This window comes from Vicugna pacos, chromosome 15, assembly GCF_048564905.1.
Source record: "Vicugna pacos chromosome 15, VicPac4, whole genome shotgun sequence".
In the NCBI taxonomy this organism is placed as follows: Eukaryota; Metazoa; Chordata; class Mammalia; order Artiodactyla; family Camelidae; genus Vicugna; species Vicugna pacos.
Window position 1 is genome coordinate 31,436,837 of NC_133001.1, and position 26,108 is coordinate 31,462,944.

General features: G+C 33.6%; 1 protein-coding gene across 6 annotated transcripts in view; it reads right to left on the minus strand.

Moving 5' to 3' along the window:
* Positions 1–26,108, minus strand: part of EML4 (EMAP like 4) — a 124,886-nt gene that overhangs the window by 65,624 nt on the left and 33,154 nt on the right. For 4 of the 6 annotated variants that reach the window (XM_072937813.1, XM_072937812.1, XM_006211460.4 and 1 more), the window contains exon 2: positions 4,922–5,104. In XM_072937813.1, coding sequence (XP_072793914.1) covers positions 4,922–5,104 — 183 coding nt within the window. Of the gene's footprint in view, positions 1–4,921; positions 5,105–13,540; positions 13,814–26,108 lie in introns of those variants that run through there. The other 2 variants (XM_006211459.4, XM_015245453.3) reach the window with 1 other exon arrangement.

Below are 26,108 nucleotides of genomic sequence, written 5' to 3' on the forward strand. Positions count from 1 at the left end.
AGAGCAGCTTAGAAGTCTTTGATCTGTAGTTAAAATAATAGGACACTCTCCCATCCCCTACCACAATTATGAATCATTTTAGCCCAAGGACTCCACCAAGGAAGTTCACACCTTCTAACATGATTAATGTAATTTACTTATAAACAACATTTACAGCAAAACCATGACAATCCCTGTCTTCTCACAAATGTTATTTGGAGTAAGAGCCAAATGATACAGATCCGTGCCTGTACACTCTCTCAGATTCTACATAATTAGGAATGTTTCTTTTGGAGAACTGACATCCTCTAAATTTCAAGTTTGCCTCTGGGTTCTCTCATTTCTCGAGTGGCAGTTACAATGTTTGATACTTTTGGTTTACCAGCAGTTTCCTGGTTTAAAATGACTATTTCCCACCTTCAGATAATCTGACTCCTTTGCTTTTATACCATTGTGTACTAACAGACTGTCTTCACATATTGCCACTGGGCTGTACTCTCAAATTACATTCATTTGGTCACCCCAAGAGGTCTTAATGGGTTTCCCAGGCACCAGCTGTGACATAATTTGTCTTTCTGGCAGTTAAAACTGCCAAAGTGTTCCCTAGGCCTTCCCTTTTGCTCCAGAGTACAGGTAATTTTTTTTTCTTTTGGCAGGGATTCAGCTGCAACTGGTGCATATATTATGAACATATGCCGTCAAAAGGAAAGAATTCTCCAACAGAAGAGAAGGTATATGAGAAATTTAAATGACTGGCCACCTTAAAAACTATTGGGAAAACTTTCTACCTCAGTTAACTATCTGGCATAATATATTCAAGAAAAAAAAAATGGGGCTTAGCTTTTAATACTACTGGCACACTGGCAAGGATAAACTAAAAGAAGAGAATTAAAAATACTGAAATGACTAGTTAGGTGTGTTTCTGATTTTGGCATCTACTGAATGGCAATACTACTATGAAGTGATATAGAACATCATTAAACCATTAGCAGACACATTTAGTTTTAGCCACACCTGAAGCCAAGTCATGTTTCCATATCACCACCTTCTAGCAAAACTATATAATAGTTGTATTCACTCAACAAGGAAGTTGACCTATACCTTTAACTATAGCTTCAATAGAAGGGTTCTACCTATTCTATCCAAAGTAGTTTAGTCTTACCTCTAAAGAAAAATCCTCTAGAAATTGTAAATACCTTAAGAAGATGGAAGTGATTATTGTCCTGTCAGCAATTTATGCGAAAGTGAATACTACAAATTCTAATTTCACAGGGGACTAAGAAAAATTCACATATAAAATGTTCCCACAGTATCAGAAATGGCTCGATCTTTTTTTAAAAAACTCAGGTGTAACTGACATATAACATTACATTAATTTTAGGTTCTTCACTTTTTAATTGAAGGAAAAAACACAAAATCCCTATAAAATAATTTCATTGGTTAGAAAATACTTTGCTTAAAATGTTTATTCCAAAATATTTACACCATTAATACATTAATCCTATTTAATTTCAAAACTGACAGTTGATCTTTTTAAGGTTACATACAAATGACAATAGTGTAGAATCACTTAATATTAGTATTTCTCTTCCAATTACTTTCTATAGTATACTATATATAAATTCCAAGATAAAGCTGCTTAGAATTGCCAAAAATAAAATTAATAAAACTTGAGCTATGCAGCTCTCTAGATCAATATCAGAAAACATAATTGGTCAAATTTTTTCACTAACAGTTAATAGAGTAATTCTTAATGAATTATGCTCATCTCTCTCTCTCTTTCTTTTTGCTAAATTTATTTTTAATGGAGGTACTGGGGATTGAATCCAGGACCCTGTGCATGCTAGACATGTACTCTACCACTGAGCTATATCCTCCCCCTCTGCTCATCTCTTAAATAATATCTCCCTAAATTATTATATAACCAATCCTCCTCTCATCAATCCATTTTACAGCCAGCAATTCAAAGCCTATGTCTAAAGTAATAAAGTAACTTTAAAGAATAATCACTGGTGGACCCCATTCTAACATGTAATCACATTAGCATACTATAAGAATAGCAGTCGAAGTAGGATTAATGGAAATGAACTCAGTATCTAATTAATAGCATTATTAATAAGATTTAAGAGTTGGTAGTACTATGTGGAAAGAAAAAGTTCTGATGTAGCAGCTGCAGGTGGCTCCAGAACTAGATAAATCTCCACTAAAGAGCCTGTAACAAAACTGTTTCTAAACTTATTTTAGAGACACAGGAATTATGAATGACAACTAGAAAAGGACAACTTACAAAAAGTATGTTCCTGGGGGATAGGAACCATAGCTATTTGTATTTCATGGCACCAAAACAGGCACTGCAGGTGCTAAGTAACTGAGGTATCATACAAAATATCGTCTATATGCTGAATTTAAAGAAAAGTCTATTTCTTTACTGAAATACCTTACTGAAATAATGAAAACCATTGTTTAATTTTTTCTCAACACAAGATTACAATGTACTATTGTTTTAGCATAATACAAATCTAAAAATATTTAGGCTAACACAAATTATTTAAAATAAACTTTTTAAAATGACACCAAATAGCATGTCACTTTCTCTTACAGGATTTAAAATACTTACACAGAGTCAGAAGCTGAGGGTATATATGTCAATTATAGAAAACTTGTCCTCTCTCTATGCAGTTTTACCTTCCCTGAAAAGCCCATATACATTAACTGATCTGCCCATCTTCTATTCTAATAGCTCTAGAATTCTCTTATAAAAATCAATTTGTAACAAAATAAATTCTTTCCTGGCTTGATCTGGGCAGTCCTCAAAGTGGGTTCTCAAAAAAATTAAAAACTCACAATATAACATTATTAACCCAAGTGGTTTCAACGAAGTCTTTTGCCAAACTCTTAGGTCCTTATCCCATGCTATTGATACACTTATCTTACTAACCACTAACGGAAAAGATCAATCCTGCACTATTAACACAAAGGTCCAGACTGTTTGATGGTGGGAGGTTTAAGAATGGGATTCACAAAACCAGGCAGGATCAACACCCCTCCCTCAAAATTTCCTCCTTCAATACCATCAGGGTCACTGAGCATTTCTTTCACGTGTGTGATCTTCCATTCTCTACTCTCTAACCACTCCAAACATTTACTCTTTTTTTTTTTCATCACCTAGGAACTGTCTTACTTTTTTAAAGGGCATCACTATCTCCTGAGGAGAAAGTGGTAAGGAGTGACACTTTCAGCCCTGACAACTGTGAATATCAACCTCCACTTTGTTTTGTTTCTTTCCATTCTATCTCAGAAGTAGTCTTCTTTCCACCTAAGACTAACAGTAATTTTTTTTTTTACTAAGACCCTTCCTCAAACTGTCAGAAAACTTGCCTCAGTTACCACTACCTTTCCCCCACCAATATCATCTTCCTCTCTGTTGCCTTTTTGTCTTCAACATATTTTTGTGCTCAAGTCTACAGCATCTTCAAAAATAAAAATTAAAACCGGCCTTCAATTTAGTATCCTCTTCTAGCTACTACTCTCTTCTCCTCTCAGGTAAATTTTTTAAAAAGAGTGGCTATAGTTGCTGCTCCTGATTCCACAAGTCTCCACTGCTGCGTCTCAAAATACTGCAATTAGATTTGTAATCCTATCACTCCACTAAAATTGCTTTTGGAGAGCTTTCTAATATTCTCATAAATGTCAAATCCAATGGTCACCTCTCAGTCTTTGTTTTACTTGACCTCTTTGTAGCAGCTGGCAACATGAATCACTTTCTTTGCTTTGCTGAAATATTGGAGCTCCCAACAGAACTATCCTAAGCCGACTTCTCATTTTACATCCTCTTTCTATGGCTTCGACTATCCATAAGCTGAACATTCCCAAATTTTATTGCTAGTCAAGACTAACATGAAGACTAGACCTATAATTCAGCTATCAATATGTATCTATCTATACACCATATATATATATATATATATATATATATATATATATATATGCCTTAAACTCAATATTCAGAAAGTGAATACATAATCTTTCTTTCAAATCTGTTCCTCATACCCTGGTTAACTATCCAATCTTTAGCTAAAACCTAGGAGTTAACGTAAGACTCCTCCCTAAGTTAATCATTTGCATCGACATGTAACAGTAGAGAGATAAGCCAGTGAATCTTCTCCTTGTCCCATTTCCAAATGGGGATAATCATGCCTATGCTCTTTTATTCTACCAAGAAATCAGTAAGATATATGAAATGATGCATTCAATTATTTGATTAATGTGAAAGAATTTTAAATTCCTTCTAGGTGGTTGGAGGAAGAGAAAGGCCAAACTACATTTGCTCCAAACTCAAGAGTAACAGGGTCCTGTTAACCATTTATTTCAATCTATGAAAATCCCCAAAGTCTGGAGGTTAAAATTTCCATTTAACTGGTGCTGGTAATAAGTTTCTGAGTTTAATTTCTTCAGGATTCTGCTGACTAAGACCACAGAAGGTTAGAATGAAGCTATATGAACTATAATGGTTCAAATCATATCTGTAATGATAAGAGGATTCATTCAGAAAGTGTAAGTGTTTACCTGCTATGTTCAAAATACAATGCTAAATCAATGGGAGACACAAAAAGATGATTCAAGTTTCTGCCCTTGGGAAACTGTTATCTAGTTGCAAGCTATTAAATTCACACAAATACTATGACATAAAAGCCTGTAAGTACAATCAATGGCGTTACATAAAAATTCACAATTTAAAGTAATAAATAATAAACTTTCAGAATTTCTTGAGAATAAAGAAAAAGGAAATGGAAAACAAACTACAATCACAAGTAATCCAAAAGAGAAACTATAATTTTATGTTCCCAATCTTAATGTCACTGAAAAAATACACAAGTTTAATATATTATTTCAAAGAAAATGCTGCAAAAAACAAAACTCTTCCTCCTTTACAATACATTACCTTTACTTGGGACTGATTTTTTCACTGAGGCTACATGATCTTCAGAGATTGCAAGACGCCTCAAAACATCAGCCAAAGCTGCCTTCAGCACAGTGATTTCATCTTCTTGTTGTTGAACTCGTAACTCAAGAGCTGAGAGGCGATCTTGAACATCAGAAGTACTTGCAGCAGAAATACTATCATCTATAAAATAAAGAAAATATGAACTATTTAAAAAGTAAACTGCTTAAGAGAGAATCTAACATAAAACTGTACCAGAGAAGTCTTTTAAAAGATGAGAAAAATTGAAAAAAAAATCATTTTACACAGATTAACTTCTGTAAAGACTTTCCTAGGTATCGGAACTAATTTAAAATAGTAAAAGTTAAAATATCTGACATATAATTAAAATTATGAAAATTTTCCTGTGGTCAAAATTTCCTATATATTATACCATTACTTCAATTGTTTTTTCACCAAAATGTTCCCTAAACATATCACTTTGAAGACTGGAAACGTGCAAGACAGCAAACTATTCAAAGCATTCTTCTTACTTATAATATCATCATAATACTTGCTTACGAAAATAAAGGAATACAAATCACTTCAGTTTTTCTCTATGTGTCAGACTGTGAACCCTTTACCTACAGCATCAATGACCAGAAAGCATTCTTTACTTCCATCTTTATTATTATACTCCAAATCCTCCACAAAATAACCACTATATAATTAGCAAAAGACTTTTCACTGCTCCTTCTCTCCCCTCAGTGTCCCACCTCTCTTACCAAAAAGAAGGGCTTTGTTTCTATAAAGCACATAGGTAATATTTGCCTTAGGTATGTAACAAGAACAAAAACAACAAAAAATAGTTTTCCTAACACAGCAATTACAAACTTCTTCCAATTGCTACTGGCTAATTCACTCACTGTAAGCATGTAAATTCAGGGGGGAATTTAGATTCTTATATAAGAATGATTTGACTTGAATGATATAAACTGGGTCAGTCATTCACTCAATAAGGCATTATGCTGTTTTTCTCATACTGAGATAATGTGCCAGACATCTTAAGCAGACAATTTAACTGAAAGTTTGAGTTTAAAAAACACAAACCCCTCGGCATTTAAAAATCTACCAGCACTTATTATTACTATTACTATTTATCAAAGCTATCACTATTTATTATGGAGTAGTAAACATATTCGTATGTAAGATCTTACATGCCTACAGTCATTTCAGGTGTGAATATGTACTCTATTCTGCCTTTAGAGATATTTCAATGTCAATCTTTGAGAAGTACTGGGATGGAAGGAAAAGCTGGGTTTTAACTTCAATTTAGACTTCAAATTCTAGTTCCATGTTAATTAGTTATGTAACCTTAGGCAACTTATTTTACCTCTTTGAACCTCAATTTCTTTATCTTTAAATATGACTGTTATGAGGAAGGCACCCTGCACATGTTTAACATCCAATAAATATTTAACATACAACAGAAAAGTACAAAAGGTATAATTTGAAAGCTCTGGGCACATTTATTACATAAAAGGCAGATTTGTCAAAATCTGAGATACTTAAGAAGAGGACTGGTAAAACACGTCAGCTTCTCACTTTAGAAATTTCTATTTGAGGTCTTTCTCATTTCCACAGTAGTTTAGCTGAATGCTAGCTGATCCACACTCTGTGTGTTACACTACGGTTACTATATTTTTGTCTGCCCAGAATGCTTTCCTATTTTCCTTTTTCTAGTAGGAAGAACAGCAGCTCTTTTGTGGAACTCCACCAGTTTTTGAGGTCCTATTAGGGCTGTCAATCTATGATGCCTCATTCTCCTCTCTACCACTCTGCACTGTTATTAATAGGTTGAAGCATGTGAAATGGCCTTTTTAGTTGGTAAAGATATGACTGACTTTTGGTCATTTCATATGGTTCAATCTAATACTACCACAGAAGTGGCTGTGAGATATGGGTAGGCCAAATGCAGTCCTCCCAAATTTCCCAGAGATACAGCCCATCCTTCATGGCTTGTCCGTTATAAGGACATACAGACCTAAGGTTGTCAGTGATAAAGTCTTGACTGCCCTGAGTTCCAGTTCTATCCTCTGAGGTCCTGAGCCTTTAGTTCTGAGAGCTATTCTAATATTCCTCTTAGCTCATTATGTAATCTTAAAAAACTCCCTTTTTACAAGCCATCACTTGTAAGCCAAAGCGCCTGATTAAGTCATTAAATTACATGGATATGCCTTTCTAAACTGTTCTTAATTTATGAAAGATGAGTTATATACCTTAATTATAGTCACAGATAAAATATTTATGTGATTTTTATAAACATATAATCTTCTTAATTTGGGAGTGAGGGGTAGGCAGCAGAGCCTAGTGGAAAGATTATCAGCCTGTAATGCCAAACGGCTATTCTTGGGTTTTAGTACCAACATATTCTTTTGCTTTTCATAAGTCACTTAACTTTTATAGACTTTGATTTTTTTTAAATGACTAAGGTTTTTATTTTGTGAAACTTGGATAGTCACATGAAGGGTGGTTTAGCTTGTAAAAATCCTACCACGACCTGCCAGATACTGTGATAAGACACAAAGACAATTTTTCAAAGGGCCTAACAAGCAAGAAGTTAACTATTAACAATGTCCTGCATTTATATAGTACCTTTCATACTTATTACCTCACCCCCCTCCTTGCTCTATCTATATTTTATATTTGGGGAAATAGCTTGAGAAGTTAAATAGCTTGCCCAAGGTCACCAAACTAGTCTTGATATCTGAGACTCAAACAGAGGACTCCTGACTCACAGTTTACATGCCCTTTACTCTATTTCACACTGCATCTTAACAATAACCACAGGAGGACTGAATACATATGTTCTTTTACAAAGCCAGATGGGGTATAAATTATTAAGTGATAAGAATCAGATTTCTGTTTTTAAAAGGTTACTTTGGCTGCTGTGTTAGAATGGACTTGAACAAGGTAAAAGAAAGTGCAAGGAGACGAGGCAAAGACTAATGCAGTAACCTGTGTGAGAGGTGATGGTGGCCTAGGTCAAGGGTAAAGTGTTTGTGTGTCTCAATCTGTCCAGGACAAACATGTCTGCTATCTCAGTAAAAATCTTATCATAATGCTCCTTCTCTCACTCAAGTTTCCCAGTGTGGATGACCAAGTACAGAGTCACATAAACTAAGGCAGCAGCAGCACCAGAGATGCAAAGCCTCACAGTAGTTGATCTCCACAGTTCTTTACAGCTATGAAATTCTCTAACATCTTCCTAATATCTAGTCCCTTCATCTCTTCAGGGACATCAATCTTTCTGGGAATCCAATAAAAGCTGTGGTAGGCTGTGCATCAGCTCCACATTGTTACACCGCCTAAATAAATCTGTTTGCTACTTACCAGCTCTGTGACTAGTTTCCTCACGTAATTTCTTCATGCTAATTAGTATTTATCTCAGGTTTGAGATTATTAGATGAAATAATGCACAGCACTGCCATATAGTGAAGGTCAGTAAGTTACTATTCTGTATAGTGTTTACTATTGCCACAAAATTGAAAATGACCTCAAGTCCCTGGATGGGGTTAATAAGCTATGATATATTCACACCATAGAACACCAAGCAACAACGAAAAACAATGAGACAAGTATATGAACTAGAAATTGGAAAGATCTACAAGATAACTTAAGTGGAACAGGCAAATTGCAGAACACGTACTGAGTAATTTATTAAAACACACACACCAAAACATACTTCTAAAATATAAACAAAAACTTCATATTTATATTTGTATATAATGTACACATAGAAAAAGTCTAGAAGCATACACAATCAAACTGGTAATTGGGTTACTTCTGACAAGGAGAGTGAGATTAGAAGGATAAGGGTAAAGGGAAATTGTTGCTTTTTAGTGTATTTCTGCATTATTTGAATTTCACAATAAAAATGTATCATGTTACTTTTCATATGTTATTTTAAAGTTATATTTAAGCTAAAATACAGTGCTTCTGAAGCTTGATTTCTTAAAGCAACTTTCTCCAGGCACAGTATTCCAATTTTACAAAGGAATATATCAGAGCCTAAGGCAATTAACTTAAATTTACACTCACTGATTACAAAAGCCAGAACAGAGACTATCTTAAAGATCAACAACCCCTCCTGCCATTTCATAGATATGTAAACTAAGACTCTGAGAAATTAGATGAGTTACTTGTAGGCACACAGCAAGTTGGGGTCAGAGCTCCTTCCTCAGATGACTCCACAGAATCAGTCAGGCTTGCTCTTTTCATTTTCAAAACTTCGCTCTCATTTTTTTCTCTCCCAATGGCGAGTGTACCACATTTGCATTCACAATAAACTTTTTAGGAATGTATCTGTTCAGTAAATAGAACATATCTATTTTCTAGGGGCTTTTCCCACTCCCCTTTCTTAGTCCAAGGATATTAATTCCTTTTCCTTATACTGTTGTAGTGTCTTATTTCTTTGCTCCTTCTCAAAATACTTCCTAGCCCTGAGGGTTAAAATATGAACAAGTAAATTTTGAAGGGTTCTTAAACTTACTAAGGGAGGAAAAGAAAGAAAAGAAAGGAAAGGAGGAAGGAAGAAAAGAAAAGAATAGAATAGAAAAGAAAAGAAAAGAAAAATAAGGTCCAGAAACCTCTTTTTTCACCAGTCTAATCTATTTATTGGCATAAGAAAGTCTCCTTTATTAGAAGTACAAGCAAATTTACATGTAACCAGTAAACTAGAATATCCAATATTATAGTTTTAAAACTATAATGGCAGCCACTCATTATGCTTTTACCGTAGTGAATCATAGTTAATTTGTCTTCTGAATTGTCAAGAAATGTTACCTCTGAAGAGAGAAATGTATTTTACTTTACTCTAAATATCTCAAAGTTGGCAATCCAATATCATATCAGAATGAGGCATGCCTATACATGCTAGCACCTTTTGAATGTCAATGATTTCATGTAAATCTTTCTAAAATGGAACACTTACTTTCTTGTCTTCCTTATAAAGGCATAGAATTATAATGCATCCACTTCTAGAGGACTCAGCCTTCACTGAGAATATTAACTATTTGTAATAAAATGATGTCCTGGAGGCCATTATATTTATAATTAAATAATTTAAAGTATTACATTTTCAAACTTAATCTTTCTTCATACCTTTTCTGCCTCTTTGCAGTTAGGATTAACTATGCTAGTCTGGAACACTCCTTTCCAATCCAATTTCCTACATTACAGGATATGGGATAACCAACCTTTTTGAATCTTTTATAAGAGAAAATCATCTCTAAAATTAGGATCTCTTCTATTCAAAAAACTACATATATTATACACACATTATGTATATGATGTGTACAACTTAAACGTAGAGAAAAAATACATACTGCCTCAGGCCTAGTATCTGTGTCACTAGAGTCTCAGAGGAAGAGAACAAAAGTTTTTAGCTGAAAAAAATATGTGAAGAAATAATGGTCGAACTTCTCAAGTTAAATTAAAATTTACAAATTCATTAAAATTCAGTATATTGAAGTCCCTATCTCTACCCCACAGAAAAATCAAATCCAAGTAGATTAAAGAATTAAAGGCAAAATTATAAAATCTTTAGAAAAATAATAGAGAATATCTTCATATCCTGCAATTAGAGAGGAGGTTCCTAAATAAGATACAAAAAGTACTATCCTTAAATGTAAAAACTGATACTCAACTATGTTAGAATTCAGAACTTCTGTTCACTAAAAGACACAATAAAGAGAAAAAGCAATTACAAACTAGGAAAAGATAGTTGTAACCAATAAAGGGTTAGGATCCTGAATAAAGAATTCCTACAAATCGATAAGACAGACAAACAACCCTATAGGAAAAAATTAGCAAAAGCCTTGACTCAACACCTCACTGAAAAGGAAACATAAATGGCCAATGAACATATGAAATGAGGCTCAAGCACCTCATTAATAATCTTGAAAAGGAAAATTAAAACCACATGAAATACTATTCTATGCTCACCAAGCTGGCAAAAATATTTAAAGTGTGACAATATCCCAATATTCCCAAGGATACAGAGCCATACAAATTCTCGTACATTATTGGTAGACAGTTAACTGCCTTGCAATGACTTTGAGGTAAAAACAAACAGAATTTGTCACTGTCTGGTAAAACTGAAGATGCCCACATCCTATGACCCAGTAATCCCACTTCTAGGTGTATATACTCTGACTTACAGCAGGGTTGGCAATCTTTTTCTATGAGAGCCAGATAGTAAATATTTAAGGCTCTGCAGATCACGTAATAGATACAGCTATTAGATACACAGGTCTGTCATGAAACACGTATAGATAATAGAATATCTATGTCATATAAATAATTAAAACATTTATTGAATTACACTTTTTTGAGGTGGAGGTTAGTTAGTAATTCTTCTCAGAGGATGGGGAATGACAATGACTAGACTACATAATTGATTTACTCACCTTTTTTTTTGAGAACAATGAAAGTATTCTTTGCAAATTAAATTCCGAAACAGATAAAAATGGAGTTGTACTTCCAAAGCACTCTTGAGCTTTTCTTTATAAAAAACAACTAAACCAGATGGTTTTTACGGTAGTTTTGATGCTAATGATATAACCCTAATGTTAGTTGTTACTTATGAACCTTTAAAAAAAAAATAGTCCATTTCAAAAATGTTTATTAGATATAACAGCATCCAAAGAACAACTATTTCTAAAAAAATTAAAGAGTCTGTGATCTTCCCTTCCTAACACAATTACGTTAATACACTGGGCAGGCCTCAGTGAACAGAATGATAGTGACAGATTAAAAGAACTAATGAGACTCCAGTAACAACACCATGCATTGTTTGTATAGTTAAAAAAAAAAAAAGGTGAAAGCATTAGCCTGAAAGACTATCAATAGAGAACTGACTAAATAAACAGTTGTACTATGGTACACTATGCGGCTCTTAAGGAGTATAGCATATATTTAAAATCATAAACAAGTAAGTTTAGTAGGAGTAACAACATACTATAGAGAGAAAAAAAATTGCAGGCAGTATTTAAACTGTAGAACTGTATATCCATAGGCATATATACACATACGGATGTGCAGAGAGACTGGAAACATGTCTCTGCGAAGTGGAATTTCAGTGGATTTTGCTTCCTTATACTCACTCTTTTATTCTAGATGAATTTTCTGCAAGAAAAATTCTTTGTGAACAAAATTTAAACTATTTTCTCAGAAGAAGAAAAGCAAAGCTAATTTTGGCTATGATGTAAATCTACTTAGTAATGCACCCAAATTTTCAATACAAGTTTGGTTAATTTGTAGATTTTTACACAGTGAATTGAAAACGTTTCTGTAAAACTGTATGTCTCATGATATTCTCAGGCTAATAAGAGACACAAAAATCAATACAATACATCCAAAGGAAAATTGAGTCTTTAAACATTACTTCTTCAAAAACCAAAGTCACAAATGACTTGTCACATTAATAAACTCCCATTAGAAGGCATTTAGCAACTTAAATGGTTTTCTGTTTTGTTCTAAGATGGAATTGGTTGTTTTCAAATTTTGTCGCATAAAGAAATAACTATTTAAGTATTACATCAAAAAGTTATGCACTATGAATTCTACAACGGCTAAAATGTACTTTTGGAAATAAAATATATTCATAAAAACACAATAGCTCATATGAAGATATACTTATGCAAGAATTAATGCTCCTTATTTATCTTAATATTCTACTTCCAAAAATCAAATTTTTCTCTCAAGAAAGTTTTTAATGAAGTAAGGCATTTTAACTGTTAAAGCTTGGGTATTTCATTTCTTGAGTAAATGACAATATTAATTACCTCCAGCTAGCAATATGATTAAATGAAAGTAAGACTAATTTCTGTTCTATTCAACTGAATAACATGAATAATGGTGACCTATTTTCTACTTTTAAAAACTTAAGTTTTTTTCCCTTGTGAGATATTCTTACTAAGAATTCACCTACTAGCATAAATTATAAGATAAATTGTGTTAAATAAAACAAAAAACTATTTTTGCTACAGTACTCTGGGCATGAAGGCTAGTCCCAGGGAAGAACTTCACTTCCTTTTATCACTAGAATTCATCCACAATTAAAATGGTCTTTTTTCCCCCCAAAGTCTTACTTAATTTAACACAGAATTAAAAACAGATAATCAGATAATTCTGCTTTTAATGAAGTTTTTTGGTTAGACTTCACAGAAGCAAAAGTCAAGCTAAATTACACAATTCTGATTTGCTATTATTTAAGAGAAGCACTTTAAAAAACTATTTTCCACTATAAGCTAAAAGTTGTTTTTATTTTTTCCTGCACAAATAATATAATAACCATCTTTTTTGTAGGGGGAGGGTGGCACAAGCAAAGAACAAGTTGAACAAAGCCCATTCTCACAACAGGAACATATCTGTTATAAAATGGATACAGTCTTAAGCACTTTATAAAGTATGTAGGCAAATACTTATGCCATTATTGGCACATATATTTAAAGGAAGGAGGGTGGGGAAAAAAAAGAAAGGATCTAGATTCATTCCCATGTCCTCAGACTTCTTTTGTCACCAGAAGTAAAGTTTATGCCATAGATCTGAATTCTCAGGAAAGGAAAGATACTTTACCAGCGCAGAAGTTCGTAAGTGTAGAGGAACCACACACAGAAGCGAGACCAGGCAAGCTGTCTTCCATTCTTGCCACCTACGTTACAAGCAATATAAACCAGTTCTGTCTACGTTTCCTGCTGCCTTCCCAGATAGTTCCAGAGCAAATCCCAGCTCTCTAAATCTTACGACATACTTTACATTCTGAGGAAATCCTCCCGGTCCAGATGGCCTACCACAAAGCACTTCTATGTTGGCACAAATAAAACCTTAAGAAGATAGTTTTTCTCCTGCCCCTTTGCTCTCTGATCTAAAGAAGTTTCCTACTTATTTATAAAGAGAGACAAAGAAACTGAAGGAGAGAGCAAACACAGCACGCAGGCAAAAGAGGGGTAAGGATATAGACAAAAAACTTAGGCTGCTTTGGGGAGTGGCTAAATTCCAGGCACAGGCAGAAACACATGAATTAATGCACCACATGAATATTCACTACAGTTACTTGGCTGTCCTCAGGCACTACTTCTCTGATCTTTTAATTGGTTAGGAGTAAGGTACAACTGCTTCAAATACAAAAACCTAGTTTATGTTTTCTGAAACTAAAACACAGTTTCACATGTTTCTATAAATAACAGAATTAAAACCCCCGAAGTGAGCATTTTCTCTACTAGGAAATAAACAATGTGTGTGCTAAGTGGCAAGTCACATTTCCTTTTTCCTTCTGCTTTTATTTAAAATGAAATGAAATCCACATGAACTGTAAAGAAACCAAAGAATGACCACTTCTCATTAATTCTTAAAACCTAAGTGTTAAGACTAACATGGCTGATTACAACCATCTCACTAAAGCAAAATAATAAATACAATTAAAAGAGCAAATAGTCATTTTTGTTAATTCAATAATTTTCCAAATTATTTTAAAATAATACAACTGTACTAGTAACTAACCTATAATTATTTACAACTGGTCAGAAATTCCAATTTTAAACCACTTACATTTACAATAATGTAAAATTACAAGGGAATTCAAATTATAAATATCTTTAGTCTCTTACAAAACCATGTAAAACCAGGTGAAAGTTAATGAATGTAACATGTATTTATTCTTTTGATAACTACTTCTAAGCCTAATTAAAGAACAAATTCATGAAGATAAGTGTCAAAACAGAGCTCCTGGTGGATTACCTCTTCAGTTTGTTCCTTTGATGCTTTATATTTATAGTTGAGAAAAGCAAATTTAAACCAATCCAAAGTAAAACAGAAACAACAAGACTACTATAAGCACACACACATATACCAAAAAAAAAAAATACTGTGAAATGGATGAAAACTAAACCAAACTGAAGATTAAGAACTGTGCTACAAAGATTGAGATAAGGATAAAACAATCGCAAAGATGATAAAAGATAGAGGAATGAAGCAAACTGATCTAGATTAATATTTATAAAAGCCTTTATGGAAAAAGTAGAAACCATTAAGAGTGTTTCCACAAGTGAGACTCAGGAAAGTACTTTTCTTTCAATTAATACCTGGTACAGATTCATCAAAATATAGGAGCTACTTGAAAGATTAACAGGAGTTAAGTGGGCTGGGGTGTGTGTGGAATGTGTGTGAAACAAATGACATTTAGGAGAGACCACATAGGATGAATAAAAGCAGAATGGAAAATACAGTAATACAAAAGAAACGTAGTGCCAGGCACAGACTAGGAAGGAGTTCAGATTCTGGCTACTGATGGGTGAGAGGCTCTGAAGCATACTGTACATCATCACACTTTTCTTCAATCACCAGGCAAATTTAAGACTAGTTTTATAACTCAGGTGTCAACCACCCTTCTTTACAACAAATGTAGCCCAATTAAATGACTGCTCACTGACTCCTAAGGTTAAAGGAACTATCGAGAAGTTCTGTAACCTACTGCTTTCTAACCAGTACATAACAGAAAGGCTCCTCTTAAGCATTACAGTACATGGGCTTCTTTTTGCCACCTCCCATTTGTAGACTGCAACTGATCTGTAGATTATATACCTTGGGCATTCCTTTCTTCTCAAATCAAAATATGATTTCAGGCCAGAAAGCATGTGGTTCCTAATCTCAGTTTAGTTTCTGTGAATCATCTCTCTTTACTATTACAGCCAAATATCTTTCCCAAAAGGACTACTCATTCATTCAAGTATTTGAGTACTATTATGTATAGAAATTCTTCAAGATGCTGAAGAGAATTAAAAGCAATTTTACTAACAGAATTTTACACACTTGAAATTAGAACTGAAAGAACTGATTTAAGAGATGTTACTCAAGACACAGGATTGATGGAATACGGTCACTGATCGAACTAGATAAAAAGTAGAGGAGGGTTCCCATGTGCTATTCGGACACTGAGTAAATGGTTAGGTAATATTCACTGAGATAGGAAAAAAGGAAAAGAAAGAAGGTGGGGAATGAAGAAGTAGAATGATGAGAGGTTTTGGACCTGCTGAGTTTGAGGTCACAGCAACAAAAGTGTAACCAGGCCTTGGGCTAAGATAAAAGGCCTAAACTAGAGATGTACATTTAGAAACTATATTAGGATATAACTGACAGCTAGAGTCATGAAAATTGATGACTGGGAGTGAGGAGAGAATAGAGTCAAGGCTATTTCTAGGACAGCCAGAAGGAAAGGAATGTGAAGAGAACATAGAATAAAAACTGTCAGAAAGGTAGTCATAGATTCAGGAAAAGACTAATCATTTCAAAGACTGAAAAAACATCAAAAGACAAGGACTGAAAATGGTCCACTGGATTTGGTAATTATTAGGGAACCTTTACCAGAGAAGTTTCAGTGGAGTAATAGGGACAGAAGCATGAGTGCAAGGTACCGAGTTATGACTGGGAGGTAAGAAAGTCTTTTTAAGGAATCTGGCTGAAGATGGACAGAGGCGGAAATGGAATGAGGAGTTGGGAATGAGCTGTTGATGGGGTTTTTGTTCAAGATGGAGGAGCAGTACATTTATAAGGTTTGGGGAAGGAAACAATGACAAACTGAGTTGTACTAACACAAGAGTGCACCTGGCAAAGCTCTTGGGTTAGAGAAGATGTGAAGGGCTAAAGCAGACAACACAGGCCAAAGGATGAGCCTGAAAAAGGGCCACTTTTATTTAATAAAGGGAAGAAGAGAGCAGGCCCAGATATTTGTTTTTATACCTAAATGTTTTATCTGTCAAACTGGAGACAAGGTTACCTGCTAAGAGAAGCTGGTTAAAGCTTAAGCTAAGTAGTGAAGTATGGAATTGTCTATACCATCCTACTCATCACATTGTAGGATACTGTTAATTAGCTTTTAATAAAGTTACATTTAAAATCCCTAATTAATTCATTAAAAACATCTTTTAAAAATGAAGAAAAAATAAAAACTTTCTGAAACAAAACACTGTGAAAATATATTGCCAGCAAACCTACTCTACAAGAAATACTAAAAGAAGTACTTCAGGCAGAAAGGTTATGATACCAGACAAAAACCTAAACCCACACAAAGAAATAAAACAAATGAAAGCAAAAAAATAAATAAATAAATAAATCCCTAACTATATTGTGAAGCTCTCTAGGGAAGACTCTAGAGAAGTTCTTTTTTTTCCCTCCACACCTGAAAACTACCACATGTAGCAGTAACTCTCCAAACAGTGGATGATTTAATGTAGCTGTGCTTTAGAATCAGCAGCAAAGATAGGATGAAACAAGGGACGAGACAGAGACCCCTATTACCTCAGTGCCATACAGAGGACTGCGGCTGCTTTAGCAGAACAGAACCCCCATGTGAGAAGTTACATGGAACTGGGTGGAGGATCTGGAAGAAACACTTTTAGCCAATGACTATATGATAGAAAAGACACATCTCTCTCCTACTTTCTTCACTATCCTAAATATTTCTTCCCTTTTTGGCTGCTTCTTTCTATGAATATCCTTCTTTCCTCTTTAGGACCTGGACTACAAGACTGATCAATCAATTGATTGATCTAACTCCCTGCCTTTCTCCCCACCCCTTTTCCCCTCTCTCTGCCACAATATGCCTAAAGTGAAGTATATTTTTGTTACTGCTGTCATAGTTCTAGAGATTTAGCTTAACCAAGGGGTTAGATATTTTTGCACTACTGAGCCTCAACCCAGACTTAATTTCATTAGATTTTTCTTTTTGTTTTTTTATAAGTAAATGAGCTAAAATGCTTATATTTCTCATTTTAAAAAATCCATTTTATTCCCCTCCCTAATTTTTCTGACAAACTCATAGCTTCCTACAGGTTATTTAATTCTAAACTCACTCATTCACATTTTCTCTCTCTCTCTCTCTCTCATACACACACCCCCCTGAGTTAATCACTGGCCCTTGGCAGAAAATACAAGCATGTCTTGCTTTTAAGAAAAATATTCTATTATGTAAGTTTTCATTAGAAAAATTGTTCTTGGAAAACAAAGTTCATGTGTAACTGAAAACTTATTTAATGTGCAAATAATGGTTAAAAACACAATGCTGGATTTAGATTATCTGGATTCAAAAACTGGCTTCACCATCTAATAAATATACAACCCTCTCCTCCTCTTCTTCCAGATGGTTTCATGGGGATATCCAACTTCCATAACTCAACTGGGTAATTTAATCCATTCCTTACTTTAGCTACATTATGGATTAAGAGCCCTCTGTGGCCTGGCTTAAGTAAGTCAAGTTTTTAAACTTCTCCATGCCTCAGTTTCCTCATCTTTAAAATGAGGCCAAGAGCACCTAACATATAAAATTATAGAAAATTTAAAACATAAATTGTTAAAGGGCATTTTAAAAAATGACAGTTAAGAACTAAAATAATTATTAAAATTCTAAAATAAAGGCCTGGTAAACCCACACCTAGACTGCCTTAATTCTTAAGGATCCGTAAGCTTTGTGGCACCAGGCACCTAACTGGTCACAGACCTACTGAAACAGTCTCTGAAACACCAGCAGAAAGAGATGCTGCATTATTTTACTAATTGCTTGTTCTCTAAATTCCATTTCACTATCAGAAAGTTAAAAAGACTAAATTGGAATTAGCAGGAAAGATTCAAAACAACACAAAAAATGTGTTATTTGATAACCATCTTTAATATTTGGTGAGCTTCAATTATATGCCATTCATTGCTAGGGTTTGAATAAGATGGTCTCCAAACCTAAGAAGCACGGATGAGGGAGAGAGACAAATGTAAAGAAATAAGTACTGGAGTATAATACAACACTGTCCTGATGAATAATACACAGAAAATAGTGGGACTCAAAAAAGGAAATTAGTCAATTTTTAATGAGGAGGAAGGATGAAAGTCTGGTCTCTGGAACAAGTTATTTTTCTACTAAAAGAAAAATATTGATGAGAACTTTTAAAAAAGCAATGCAACTGGAGAGCTCACTCTGTAAGCCTATAAAACATCAGGCAAAAATACAATTTCTAAATAAGATTATAGATATAACCCAAATGATATGATTGTTAAGTATTAAATATGAAAATTTAAATGATCTAAGTACATGATAAATTAGCCTACTTAAAAAAAAAAAAGAGGAGGAAGAGGCAGGGAAAGGAAGAGAGCCAGAGGAAATACATCAATTAATAACTGTGAGTTGTATCTATAAAACTCATCAACTTCATTCCTAAAACTATGTAACTGAATGACATATTTATTGCAGTGTGCCACACAAAACTGAGTTCTTTGACCATGAGCACGTTTAGGGTTTTTGTTAGGGACGGGTTGTCAAAGGAATAGCCTTAACAGGCCCATATCAATTTTGAAAGCAGACAGAATGTAATTCTTTAAAAGATGACAAGGGGTACTATTTTCTATGCATATAAAATGTGGAAAAAATTGGATTAAACATATATATATATTACAAGAACTAAGAAAATTTGCCTTCTGAGGGGATTCCCTTTCTTGAACCTCAGAGAAACTGTGTGGGATCCTGCTACTACAATCGAAACTATATTTTAATACAACTTCCATCCAATCAATCACAGGCCAAGTGCTCTGGCTGAGAATTATTGTGCAGTATATGCATCTTTATTCAGAATTTAAGTATATCTGGAAGATCTAACATATTAATTTTCCTTAAATTACTTTCATACTAAGCCCAAACTGGCAGAAACTCTCTTCCTAATTCACTTGTAAATGTGCCTTGGACACTCAAATGGGAGACCTAACACACTAGTAGATAACCTTAAAGGTACAGTTAACACATGTGTGCAAATCATTACCACTCATTTGTCAATTAATTTAGGTAGCATTATTTCTTTAAAAATTAAACACATTTTCAGACTTTCACAAAATATTTATTCATTTTACATTTTACTGAGTGACTAATTTGTCGGGCACCGTGTTAAATCCCAAGGACACAAATTCAAACTCAGTTCTTCCCACTTCAAAAAGTAAAAGATTTTAAAGGCAAAAATTAAACACAGATAATATATAAAAAATATGTAAATACTGCCTGCAAATCAATAATACTAGACATAACCTAAGAGAAAAATGTGGAAAAACATATGAATAGGCAAACTTCTGTTTGTAGGGAAGGAGGGAAGATTGATCGTCCTCACTGATCAAATTAAAATCTACTATTTCACATCCATTAAATAAACAAAAACTTACATTATGTCAACACCAAATGCTGGCATCAGAACTTTTATACACTTTGAAAGGAAGTATATATTAATAAATTACTTGGGAGAATAATTCAGCAAAATTTACTAAATTTGAAGGTACTCTACAACCCTACAACCCCACTGTCAAAAATATGCAAGGCCCTGAATAGACATGATTCCATTTACATAAAATGTCCAGAACAGGCAAATGTGTAACAGAAAGTAGACTAGTGGTTGCCTACGGACTATAGGAAATGGAGGAAATGGGGGGAATGGAGAGTGACTGCTCAAAAATACAAAATTTCTTTTTAGGGTGATGAAAACGGTCTAAAATTGAAGGTTGTACAACCCTGCAAATATATTAAAAACCACTAAGTTGTATACTTTAAATGAGTAAATTGTATGGAATATGAATTATAGCTCAAAAAAAGCTATTACCAAAACAACAATAAACCCTTCATTCAATAAGCAACCAAAAACTCTCCTTTCATAATTTAAATTGCAAATTATACCCCTTAGAAGGTATAAGCGGAATTAAAATTTTCCTCAAAGTATAAATGACTGGCAGAAGAGCCCATTGAGGCATTATTGAGTATCTGAAAAGGGCACAAGAATCACCTGAATAAGGGTACAGATGAGGGGGAGAAAAGAAGCTGCAGTTCTAAGGGTAACTTTTTCATAATGTAGCCTAGAACCAGCATTGCTTAAGAGTCTATTACCTATATTTACTAAATTGTCCAAAGATTAATGAAAATGTAATAAATAGCCTTTGTAAACAAAGATGTTACTCACTGTATCTAGATGTGTTTTAGTGAGGATGTTTTTCCTATACTGTGAGGGATCTGGGCTAAGTAGGTCAAAATCTCTCACATGGCACTCTTGTAATAGGGACAGACTTCTTGAAAGCTAGGAGAGGAAAGATGACTGGCTAGAGTGAAATTTGCAATTTGCGGCTGCTGACATTTAAGATCCCTTCAAAAACAGAAAGAAAAACAAAATGTTGAGATGATGATGAAATGTCAGCTCTTCTAAAGCATGTCTTTACAAGTGTAAATGGCTTAGCCTATTTAGTCAGCAAGAAATTGAAAATTAAAATAATTTTTACTGATCTTATGGGGGGGGGGGGAGGCAAATAGTGGCCAGAGTGCTAGGACATAGGCAGTTGTACTGGTGCATTTATGAACTGCTACAAACTTTCTGAAAAATAATCTGGCAATAGCTATTTAAATTAAATAATTAAAATTACACACACATACTCTTTTACACAACAATGTATGTAGTAGGGAAAGAAGGGACTATAAACGGATCTAAAAATCTACCAAGGTGAGATGAGGTGAAATGAAATATGGTATCTAAATATGGAATATTGTGCACTATATATCAGTGTGGTGTGAAAGGCTATTTATGAGCAGTGGATAAGTGGGAAAAGGTAGTTGCTAGTAAGGATAATATAATGCATATCTATTGTATATACAGTGTATTTTATATCCTATTTTAAAAAAAAACACAAATAAATGACACAATCTGTTTATACAGAACAGGGGTCTGCAAACTTTTTCTATAATGGACCAGAAAGTAAATACTTTAGGCTTTGCAAGTCAAAAGATCTCTATCCCAATTACTGCACTCTGCTGTTGTTAGAATGCCATAGACAGTATCTCAACAAATGGTCCAACAGAACTGTTATTTCTGAACACTAAAATTAGAATTTCATGTAATTTCATGAGTCTTGAAATATTATTCTTTTGATTTTCCCAACCATTTAAAAATAATATTAAAAATATTCCTAGATCACAAGGATGTACATACAAAAATAGCAGACTTGGTGCAAGAGCTACAGTTTGTCAACCACTGATGCAGAATGCAAATGAAACTGTTAACAAGAATTATCTTGTGTAAAGTCTGACTTGTTAAAATGAGCAAGCATATATTTATAATTTTAAAATATGTAAAATAATTTTAAAAGTATCTTCTCAAACGACAGGAATCAGTTTTAATGATAAATAATTTTTATTAGTAAGGCTGAGAAACTGTCTTCATAATGAAAGTAGGTGGTGTATTAATTTTATGACTATTTCTTCATGGCTACAGAGAGAGAAGAATAAAGAGAAAATAGAGAAGGTTAACTTTCAATTTTTATTTAGGCCCAAATTAGAGAAGTTGGTATTTCATGGTACTTCTTGTTTCAGAGAGTAAAATCTTTGCTTACTTATAGTGAGGATTCTCAAGCTGGTAGTCAAGCTGGTAGAAATGATAAAGTTCTACAATAAGGAAAAATACAATCCTTCTGAGGAAAAATATGAGACTATTCAATCAGAGTTCTATGAGAGGATAAATATATTCACATTTTAAGAAAACATTTCCTAGGCTTCCCTCGACAGAGCGTATTTAAAAAAAAAAAAAAACACCAACATGTAGTTCAAAGGACCTGATATTGTGAATAAGGAAGTGACTGAGAGACAGAAAAGAAGTTATTTTCCAAGCTTATATCATATACCCAACACTGTATTAGGTCTATGGTAGGATATTAAAGTGATATAAGAGATAAACCTTACTCTCAAGGAGCTTTCAAAGATGCAAAAATCCTAAAGAAAATATTAGCAAACCAAATGCAGTAATGTATTAAAAAGATAATAAATCACCATCAAGTTGAATTTATTGCAATCAACCAATGAAATTTATCACCTTAACAGAAAATAAGATCATGTTCATTTCAACAAACAAAAGGCATTTCATAAAATGTAATATCCATTCAAAACAAAAATGTTAAATACTCTGAATAGAAGGAAACATTTTTAATCTGATAACTACAAATAGAAGGGAACATTCATAATCTGTTAAAAAGGCATTGTGTCAGATTATTATTTTCCGTATTTCTCTCTAGCGAGGCACACATATACATAAATAAATATATGTAAGTACACCAACCCTAGTGCTCTTCTTACAATGTCACTGACAGACATTCCTTTACCAAAAAGCAGGTTCTATATTCCCTCCTCTTGTAACTGGGTAAGGTCTTGTGACTACAGTATGGCAAAAGTGATGCTTACATGACTTCTGAGACCGGGTTCTACAAAGGATATAGCTTCCACATAGCTTTCTCTCTCTTTGGCCATGCTTGGTTTAGGAGAAAACAGCCACCATGCAGTGAGGAAGTTCACACTAACCCACTCAGAGAGACCACATGGAAAAACTAAAGTAGAGAAGAAATGAGGCTCCCTGACAGAAGCCAGCATCAAAAACCAGACATATGAGTAAATTTGCCTTCAGATGATTCTTTCCCTCTACTTGGCATCTTGCAGCCAAGGTGTGAGACAACACTTGAGAGAGAAGCCTTCCATGGTGTGCCCTATCTAAATTCCTAATCTATAGGATCCATGTTTGAAATAAATGGCTGCTTTATGCCACTAAATTTTTACTTGGTTATGCAACCATAATAACCAGAACATGCATATACCAAAAAACAAAAAACTACAACATCATATTTAATGCTGAAATATTGAAAGCTTTCCTTTTGAGACAGGGAACAAAAAACCAAGGATGCCTACTTTCACCACTTCTATTCTGTACTGCAGTTCTACTCAGTTCAGTAAGACAAGAGAAATAAAGATTAGAAAAGAAATAGAACTGTCATTCACAGACAATACAATTAGGTATATAAAAATCCTAAAAACATATAGATAGCTTATTAGAATTAAGTTTAATGATATTGATGGATACAGATAATACACAAAACCAACTGTATTACTATATTCTAACAGAAAGAGAAAAAATTTTAAGATATTTACAGCAGTACAAAAAAAAGACCTAGGAATAAAAATACTGATATTTAAGACCTCTGTATATAAAATTAGTAAATATTGTTGAGAGAAATTAAAGACCTAAGTAATTAGATAAATATACCGTGTTCATGGACTGAAGACTCAATGAAAATATGCCACTTTTACCCAAACTGATCTGGAAATTTAATGCAATATGGAAAAAATTTCAATAATCTGTGTGTGTATGCATGCGTGTATGCTCATGTGCATGGATTTGATAAAGCTTATTCTGAAGTTTATATGAAAAAGCAAAGGGTCAAGAAGAACTAAAATCCTCTTGAAGAAAAGATAGAAGGGAGGAGCACTTGTTCTACTAGATATCAAGACTTACTATGAAACTATAGCAATTAAGATAGACAAATGGACCCATGGAATTAAAAGAGACTCCAAAAATAACACCCACATACACACCAAAGGCAGTATTTTAGAGATCTCGGGAAATGAGTCATTCCAATTAATAATGCTCGGTCATATGGATCTCCATATGGGGGAAAAAAATAAAATTTGACCCTTATCTCAGAACATATTTAAAATATCAATTTCAGGTAGATTGTAGATCTAAGTATGAAAGACAAAACAATAATAAAGCCTTAAGAAAATATTTAAATAAGACAGGGAAATCACTGATAAAGGAAAAGATTGATAGCAGGATCAGTCTTAAAATTGGGAATGTCTATTCAAAAAGATACCATTAAGAATGAAAAGCTAAGCCAGGACAGGAGAAAGTAGTTGGAATAGGTAACTAACAAAGGGCTCATATCCTAAATATACAAAGAATGCCTACAAATCAATTACAAAAAGACCAATAGACAACTGTGCAAGAGACTTGAATAGAAACTTTATAAAAGAGGTCAAATGGCCAACAATATATAAAAATGTGCTCAACCTTATTAGCAATCAAAATATAATTTGAAACCACATTAACATACCACTGCACACTCACCAGATGGCTTACCTTAAAACAACTAACAATATCTAGTGTTGGTGAAGATGTGGAACAACAGGAACTCTTGGAAGGACTATGTACTGCTACAACCACTACGGAAAACTATTTGGCATTATCTATTAAAGTAGAATAAAAACATTTCTTACAACCCAACAATTCCAGTTCTGTGATTATACCCAACAGAAATGTGTACACATGTGTACCAAAAAATACGTACAGGAATCAGAGCAGCATTACACACAATAATCAGACATGGAAACAAACCAAATATCCATCAGTATTAGAATGGACAAATAAACTGTGGCATATTCATATAACCAAATATCATTCAGCCATGCTACTGAATGAACTACAGCTATCTACAACAACATGGATTAATCTCACAAAGATAATATTCAGCAAAAGAAACTAGATTATAAAAGAATATATGCTTTATGAGTCCACTTTTAGATAAAGTACAAAACCAGGCAAAACTATACTATATTGTCACAAATCAAGAGAGAAGTTATTACCGAAGATGTGAGAAGGGGTAGTAATTGGTAAAAAACATAAGGAGGGAGGTCTTTTAGGGTGACGGGTATGTTCTCTTTACTGACCTGGATTATGATTACATGTGTTATACAGCAATAAAAAGGTTTCAAAATGTTGAGCTCACACCAATATATGTATATTTTTATACATATACTACTATTCTAATATGAGCACAACAAGACATACATATTTAATATGTAAAAAGTAAAAACTTGAAAACTATGGAATAAAGATAAAATAAATGATATCTAAAATGTCTTGCTAATAGAGGTAGCTTCATACTTTCAGTAGTTTGTTTCTCTGTGTGTGCACTGGAAAATAGCATACTTATTTCTTCCAAGTGAAGCAAATATTTTAATCTCATGGTTGCAATTTTCTATATTACTTTCAAACAGTCCAATACATACCCTTATTATTCTAATAGGACTCAATATCCAATACACTTATTATATTTAAATTTTACGCAGACCTGGAGAGGTGAATAATATTAAGACATGGCAAATAAACTCCTTTTTGGTTTTGCAATCATTAATTAATATTTTAGGGCATAATATATATACTTAGGGTAAGGTTCAGACAAGCCACCTCAGTAATTTTGACTTTAGGGAGATGATTTATCAGATCTCATTAAATTCTGATATTAAAACTCTAATGTGGTTGACAAAGAG